Genomic DNA, 8,530 nt, shown 5'->3' with positions numbered 1-8,530 from the left:
ACTAAACAAGGGATCAACTACTTGGGCCAACCCTTCCGCAGGACGAGGGTCATTCTGAACACGTTGTAATTTCACGTTATGAAGTACGAGTTCAATACCAGACAACTCATTCAAATGTACCTAGAGATTCAAGTGAACCCCAAAAAGGCCGCATGCTGCTGATCGTACTACTTGCAAGGAATAAGAAGTTACTTCAAAGCCTTATACTGCTTCCAATTAGGGAGAAAAGAGATCTACCGAAGGCCTGCGTTACTGACTTCGCAAGAGTGATCTTAACTTTTGACATCCAATGTCCGCCATGTCCAGATGATGTCTTTTTAAGCAGCAACAATGAAACTAAACCGCAGACTGTAGCTAAATATAACATGGGTTTCCCGCTCTTGATATGAGGGTAGTATATGAATCTTGGAGATCGGACGCGAAGACGATCGGAATCATCGGATAGGGAACCGAGTCTATCATTTTCAAGCCCCAATCTGATCATTGCGCTGTAGTGATTGCAAACTTCCTCCAGCAAGCCGCACTTCCCGTTAACAGTGCCACGCGGGCAAGTGCCTTACTAGCAGGAGTAGCTTCAAGTTTGAAGTCAAACTCAGTGGTCATGGAGCTCTTGCTGGCTAATGCATCTACTTGATGCCCAATCAGCTATCAACTACTGGCTGCCTTCCCCACCTGCGCACAATAGACAGGACTAAAGGCGACACTAGTCAGCCTTAATGAGATGATTAAAATGAGACAATACTTCCAGAAGAACTTGAATCGTGTGCAATGTGGCTTGCACTAGCATGAGTTGTAAAAAGTGGGACACTCTCATACAGCTGTTTTGAACGTTTCGGCATCTAAAGTAACGCGCTCGGTCTTCAAGGTGAACCGGTATGCCCCGTTTGAGGACCTAACATCTAAGTTGATCGCCGCTTGGCCTGGCTGTGCGGTTTGTGAACTTCGTCACTGGTGGAGACTAAAACATCGTTCTGGGTCGTTCCCTAATGGCGGAGGCTTTTGCAAGATGCTGTGGTGTTTCAGCTTCAGTAAGAGACTCAAGCACAGCTGGCAGAGATCAAATTTCTACTTATCACTCACCTGATATGCCGAGGCATTTCCCGTAGAGATCATCTCATCTCCTATCGTCTTTGAGGGATAGTCTCGGGGCTCTTCCAAACTTTCCGTAGTGAGCACCAGTAGATCTTGGGTGTATGCAGCTAATGAACCTCGCGGGGAGTATTCGCATCATTCCAAGAGCGCGTGTCCACCACGTGTCGAATCTCCCGTGCATTTCAATTCGGATACGCCGTGGACGGATAGAAAGCACCTAGTTGTCCGTATTTGGATTGACGCTGATACGCCACGCCTTACCATCCATGAAACATTAGGGCAAGATCATGGTTCGGGTAGCAGCTTGCACCCGGCATCCGTGATCAAAGCGCTGCAAACATCATGAGAGCTGTATTGAGTTCAGTAAAGAGGTGGACAAGCTTTGTTTCTTTCCGAGCTTTGGATTCCCGTGGATGATACGGTACCGTACTATAAATATAAAGTTCAACGTTCGTACTCCTCGCTGCGGGGACTCGAGTAATTGCATTGTTCTGATGCGTCCATAGAAAATTGAGATCACCAGCGCTCCTTCTGGTGCTGGAAAAGGTGCCTGACCTCGTCGGAGAAAAGCGCCTGGTCCCACACGGAGTACGGAGGGAGAGCTTGGCCATCCATGCGAGATGAACGTCGATGAAACAATCATGCCATCCGTACTCCAGGCAGTGCTAGACCAAGCCAAGCTTCCATTATTCTAGCGGGCTTCTAGCTTGGTCAAGCCCTGCCATGCCACGGACCACGGTCCCCTGGATTTTCCGGTCGATCGTGTTTGCCTTCTTTGGTCGTAGTCAACCTAATGCTTGGTCGTGAAGACTTGCCAACGCAAACACATGCACCATTAAGGGCCTAGTCAGGTAGTCTGTAATTTAGACCTCATTTTACTTCTAGCAAGTTGCGGCAAATAATAATTGGAAACTAGACGTATTTGGCAGAGTCGTGAACGTGACAGTTTAGTGCGGCCGTCCGGGGGAAAGGGTGATCCAAGCAGTGCAGTTCAGGCACAGAGCAAGGCAAGGCAAGACAAGCCACACAGAGCCAAAGTCAACCCTCAAATTGTCTCCATATGATTAGGGCTCAAGCGCCGCGGGAGGAGGATGTGGTGTGTTGAAGGGCTGACGCCGCACTCAAGACAACTTTGATTTTTCTCATGTTACAGTACCTACCAAAAAGAAACGCACTGCAGATAATCTAACGGTCTGCGCCGTTGAACGTCTAAAGGGGAAGGTTGTGTACTCCGTACAAAAGGAAGAAAAAGGTCCCCTCATTGAAACTCGGGCCATGAGCGAATAGAGTACAAGGATGGAAAGGGGCTAATGAATCCCATGTGAGTGGAAACTTTCCCGTTCACAGGGGTATGCCACGCGCGTGGGGCGGAGAGTTTTTGATGTACTTCGTAACTGGGCAGTTCCAGGTCTGAGCTTGCTGACTGGCGACTGGAAGTACTCCGTACCTCCGTACGTAAATACACATTCTGCGCTACCAGTGACCACTGGTTCAATGTAGTCCTTACTTGCCAAAGCTAGCGAGTCTCACTCAATAGTTGCCATGATGAGTGACCTGAGCAAGTAATGTGCAGTAGTTATTCTGAGGCTGCTGCAATAATTGAAGGCGAGATGGCATACCTGATTATAAGATCTTCCATCTGCCGCCCTCTTCTCGCACAGACCTTCATCATCGCGTGGGAGGTGGGAACTATCCTGGTAGCGGCGCGATGTTGTGTGGTCGGAGCGTTTTGTTGGAAGAGAGCTTGGTTGGCTGTGACTCAAAGAATGCATGGAGAGTCTCTCGAGTCGGATCTGAGCTTTATACTCCGTACACAAGTGTATCACCCCTGGAAAATTGACCTATTACAAGCGTTACTTCGTAGAAGTAGTACAGTACTCGCCCGGTAACTTCTAATCAGACTTTCTAATGTATAGTCTCGCCTTCATACGAAGCACTAGTAAGAAGTAAACCAAATATATCCCGCTAGTATTGGAATGTAATCTGTACTGCGAAATAATTTCATGCAATCCATCGGACCGATGAGTGACCCATGCAGACAGTGGTCTACCGGCTGGGCTCCGCGCACCTGGAGTAATGACGATGTTTCAGGGGTCCAGGGTCAAAGGCTTCCTTTTCTCTTCTCTCAGGTTCAAAGGAAACTCTACAACTCGGATGGTTGAAGCATTTCTGACTCGGAAAAAGTTAGCACGGCACCAGATTCGAGCACTCTACAACAGCTTTTGGTTGGAAATTGTCGGATCCGGGCGGGTTTTGCGAGTCCGCGGAAGCTTGACTGTTGTAGATGTATTCCAAATTTAGATATGAAGCAAATCTTTTAGTAACGCGGAAGTGATGCGAAAATGACATTTGCAGTTTAATACAGAGCACTAACTTATATAAAACCTCGGACACTAGTTCCGTCCCAGCTTCCTGTGAAACAAACTTGTGTCGCTGGCTTTTCGCCTGAAGTGGCTGAGCAACTTGTCGCTTGTCAAGCTTGGGTGGTAAGTTTACGGAGGAGCACGATTTAGTAAGGAGCAAAATGCGTTAATAACGGAGCAATATATACTTTGGGCTGCCATGAACCTAGGATAGGCAGTAGTAGAGCTGGATACAGGACATGAGGCGCTCGTACGTCGTATAGTAATAATAATAATAATGATATAATACTTCGTAATAACGGCTCGCTCGAGTCAAACTTCATAGGGGATAGGGGTAGAAGGGTGCAAAGTGGTGGCCCACCATGGGACCTGGGGCCGCCAGGGGTGACCTTCTTTCTGCTTTTCTAGAATGCTAGTATCCCTGCTTACCTTACCTTAGGGCCTGAGTGTCTTCATGCTGCTCCGAGCCCAAATAGTCAAATGAGTGCCAGCACCCACCCTGGCCTTTCCCTTGGGACGGATGACGATTTGGAAGAAGAGAAGGAAGAATCGCGCTGCACTGCTTCTCGTTTGATCCTCATCCTGCATAAACTCGACAAAATAATATATCTCCGCCCGTACTTTACTCACTACCTACCACCTACTCATTTGATCCAAAGTACACGACATAATACGTTGTACCCTCTCTCGGACAATTCCTCCCCTCTCGCCGAATCTTCCGTCCTCTGGCCATCCACGCTGAGATAGATAGATCCCTTGAAGGCCCTCAAGTCGCGTACTCTGCATACAGGAAGGATCATCAACGTCAATATCAACATCAACAGCAACATTAAAAAAAAAAGCAGCATTTCTTTTAGATTTGTAAATTTCCTTGACTCGGGCACTACCAACACCCTTGCTAGGTTTCTCTGCGTGGGGCGTAGTAAGGTTTAAAGTCAGGTCTTTATAGGGACAGGACAGGACAGGACGGAGCAACACCAAGAAAGCGAAGCGAAAAAAGTTCCCCAGGTCAAAAGTGCCGCTTCAACAACGCAACACAACAACACTCGCCCTCCTCGACTCTTCGGCAGGAGTCATTGTCGACTTCTCGAACTGCTAGCATCACAGTCGGACGGTAAGAACATCTCTACGAAAACAGATCCGCGGCAACTCACAGCCTTGACGCACGTTGGTCCCTCGAAAGCTCGAACGTCCCCGTCTACAATCCACCCCCGTGGACGTCGCCTCTACGAACAAGCGCATAGGTCTTTGCTTGGTCGTGTCACCAGCTCAACGACGATATCTGAAGATTGATCAGCCACTGTAGGAAATCAAGTCTAGGTAAACACCACGCGTTTTGAGTGTTGAAGAGCACTTGCTAACCCTCGTGTTTCGGGACAGCCGACATCCTTCAGCCCATCTACCAAGCTACGATTTGCACTCGCATCCGAATCTCGTTTTATTTCACGCAAACAACTTTCGGATTTATCCTACACCCTAAACTACATACCAGCCAGCTCAAATTGCCGCTTTCAACAATACTGCCAGCCGGCGCCGATACAACGAAACAACGGACTACAGCCGCTTAACCACCTGTGTGGATTCAATAGGTCATACATCGAGTCTTTGTCTACCAGGGTCACTGCCTGCGTTTGAGCCCGGCGTTCCGACAAGTCACTTCATCGGACGAACCTTTGGCTCGTGCCTCAAACACTGCAGCGTACCGTGAATTTTGCCAAGAAACAAAAAGCACTACAAGGTCCTGAACAGCCAGCAGATACACAAGTTGGGCGAGTTTATCCAGCTGCACCATACTCTTCCGTGGCGAGCCCATCCTGAAAGAACCCGGTCGATCTTTTACATCTACAAAAGCGCATATTTGGTAGCAGAAGTTGAAGGGTCCTGGGGTTTCAGTCAAAGACCATTTGTTTTTGACCAGTGGCTCGAGCGCTTGCCCGTGCGTTTCTAGCATTGCCGCCACTCCGCAGACCCAGCATCCGTATTGGCGGATATCTCTTAGGAAATCTACGAAGCCAGGTTAGTCGAAATCTTATTTGATCTCGCCCTCCCATCGTTGAGGAGCTGAGAACCTACGGGTTGATGCATGTTTGCATACTTGCTCCCCACTTTCCCTTGATTTGTAGATTTCCCAAAGTTGGGTGAATTGGCGGTGAACGTGTCTTCGTGTCTTCACAGATTGCGCCCAGTTGAAAACTTTAAATCTCTCATAAACAAGTTTTCCTCATGCTAATGATTTCTAAAACAGACTTTTAATATTTCAACCTCTTGACAGTCTTGTTGACTTTTGCTTCATCCTCGCAACGAAAATCCGAGTCACGTTATTGACGCGTCGCAATACATCTGTGGCGTGTTTGACTTCACCGAATCTGACGAGTAAAATCTGGCTCGAGAACTGCGAAGAGCCTTTCTGAACGCTGCTTCCCGAGACACAGCATCGAATTCCCGAATTTTGACTTGAACTGGCGGACGAACACTTGACCCAAGCGTCAGTATTTCACTATAACCGGTGCCCTCCTTCACCTTTATTCGGCTTGTCAATACCCCAAACGCAGTCATGGACATCAAGCAAATAGTCAACTCGAAAGGGTCGAAAGGAGTTGCGGCGGCAGTTGCTAATGGCTCTGCGCAAGATTTGCATCTTCTTCAATCGATCCAGCAAGCCAACAGCATCCCCATGTCTGATACGGGTTCGGAGCGTGGCAACTCTCCCCATGACTCTGAGCGATCCCGGTATTCGGGATACGGTCCTATGAATGGAATGAGCGGAGCTCCGAACACTATGCGATACCCTTCGCCAACAGCTATGCAAAACACGATGCCAATGATGCAACAACAGCCTTATCGACCAGACAATGGATTCGACAACGGTATGATGCAGCAAGAGACCGCTCGGCCTGCACGTCAAGCTGGAGGCGACGGCGCTCAAAAGGCATTTCCCTGCAGCTCTTGCGGTAAAGGTTTTGCCCGGCGAAGTGATCTTGCACGCCATGGTATGTCTTTACAAATCAAAATCAGACTGTCTTATTGTGCTAACGAATCTCCAGAACGTATACATAGCGGTGTTCGGCCCCACGTCTGTGAGCATCCTGGCTGTGGAAAACAATTCATTCAGCGGTCCGCTTTGACTGTTCATATGAGAGTCCATACTGGCGAGAAGCCTCACATGTGCGAACGTTGTGGAAAGGTATAATCAAATAATACCCTAGCAATGAACACACTAACACTCTGTAGCCTTTTAGTGACTCCAGTTCCCTCGCAAGACATAGACGAATCCATTCTGGAAAGAGACCTTACAAGTGCCCCTATGCCGACTGTCAGAAGACCTTCACCCGCCGTACCACGCTGACTCGGCACCAAAATCACCACACTGGAACCGTTGAGGAAGCGGCAGCTGCAACAGCAGCAGCTCTCGCAACTCGCAGCACGCAAGGTTCGAGACAGCGCTCCGATGGCGAGCAATATTCCAACAATGGATCTCCAATGTCAACCCCATCTCCTCTCCAGCGAACACACTCTGTATCCCCTAATTCCGAGCTTGCACCGATGAATCATATGCCTCGTCACCCAGCAGAGTATCATCAATACATGAACAATAGTTCGCTACCCGGACATCTCCGTGGTGAATACAGTATTCCTCACCAACCACCTCCAAGCACAGCCTCTTACTCCAATGGCATGCGACCAACGTCGCATCCTACCGGTTACGGACCGCCAACTATCCTCGAGCCACCTACCAGCGGGGAACAACGCCAACAAGGGAGTGTGGGCGGTAGCCCTCATATGAGTAACGCGGGTTGGGCGTCACCTTCGCACAACATGCCGTCACCATCTCATAGCAACTACATGTACCCAGATCCCGACACATATGGATCTCCAGCACCAATGGGCCAGATGTTTTATCCAAGTTCGAATGTCAGGAGACCACAGAGCACAGAGCCCGATGCGTACGACATTAAGCCGAGAATGAACGAGATGTGGACTGCAGCCCAATAATCTCCTGCTTGCACCGCCAATACATCTGGGGCCGAACGGTCATAACTCCCCAGTCTCTACTCGCATCAAATTTTATTTATCCCCTTCTAAACTTGTCTGATACCCTGTACATTCATCTCATCATTGCTTTTCGGTTTCATTTGTCTAGGCGTTACACCGGAGCGTTGCATAAAAGCATACATACAAGGTCATAGCAACTCATACACAGCCGGCATGGATGCCGCACCTAATTTTCCTAAAAGTGTCATTTTTTTATTTTGGTCCTCGGGTGGCTCATGTTCTAGAATTGGTTTCATAACGGCCTTTCCGACCGCGAGGAAGATGGTACGTACGTTGGAGCTACGACGTTTATGAGGATTTGAGGATGACATCTACCGTCTAGACTGGTGGTTACGTATTTCGGGCGATTTATCAATCGAGGTTGATGACTCGGTAAGCAAAGGTAGATAGAGGGGACCTTTTTTAGAGATTGAGCCTAAGGTAGCAATACTTGCTTATTATTCTCACATGAGCTAGGACAATAAATGTGCAAACATACTCTTTGTCTCTTTATGTGTGACTAGTGTATGATCATAAACTATCTGTCGTATTGATTGAATAAATTGGGGGCTTGACACTGGTAAACTCGGGATGCTTGGGTAATTAACAGAGTTGCTTTTGCTGCGTCCCATCTATTTTGGTTACACAAAACACCGCCTGCCCCAAATATACGATCATTTATGGACAACTAAACTTGAAACTTTCTTCACCAACCCCAGAATATCAACACTCACGTCGTCCCATTCGCCTTCACCAACTTCCCCTCCGTCCTCTCCACATACTCCACCAGCGCCTCAATCGTACAAACCTTCAGCCCCCACTTCTTTCCAAAAGCCAAACACCCATCCCTCCGCATCATCCCTGGCTCCAACCGCTCGGCCCTCCCCTCAACCTCAACCCCATCCTCCACAATCTCGCAAATAGCAGCCGCGGGCGCCTTACCCGCCAGTCTACAAAATTCCACCGCAGCCTCCGTGTGTCCAATCCGCTCCCTCACACCGCCCTCCCGCGCGCGCAGCGGGAACACATGACCGGGCCTCCTG

The 8,530-nt window shown here is 48.7% G+C and overlaps 1 protein-coding gene across 1 annotated transcript; it reads left to right on the top strand.

Moving 5' to 3' along the window:
* Positions 1-6,009: 6,009 nt before the first annotated feature.
* Positions 6,010-7,448, top strand: Zkscan3 (Zinc finger protein with KRAB and SCAN domains; the record flags this gene model as incomplete). The annotated part of the gene is made up of 3 exons (XM_031153608.1): positions 6,010-6,445; positions 6,500-6,639; positions 6,687-7,448. The coding sequence occupies 3 exons, from the start codon at positions 6,010-6,012 to the stop codon at positions 7,446-7,448; spliced, it is 1,338 nt and encodes a 445-aa protein (XP_031001652.1).
* Positions 7,449-8,530: the final 1,082 nt, after the last annotated feature.

Source organism: Lachnellula hyalina (genome assembly GCF_007821495.1).
Source record: "Lachnellula hyalina strain CBS 185.66 chromosome Unknown contig00222, whole genome shotgun sequence".
NCBI classification, from domain to species: Eukaryota; Fungi; Ascomycota; class Leotiomycetes; order Helotiales; family Lachnaceae; genus Lachnellula; species Lachnellula hyalina.
This window is presented reverse-complemented; position numbering and strand designations above follow the sequence as displayed.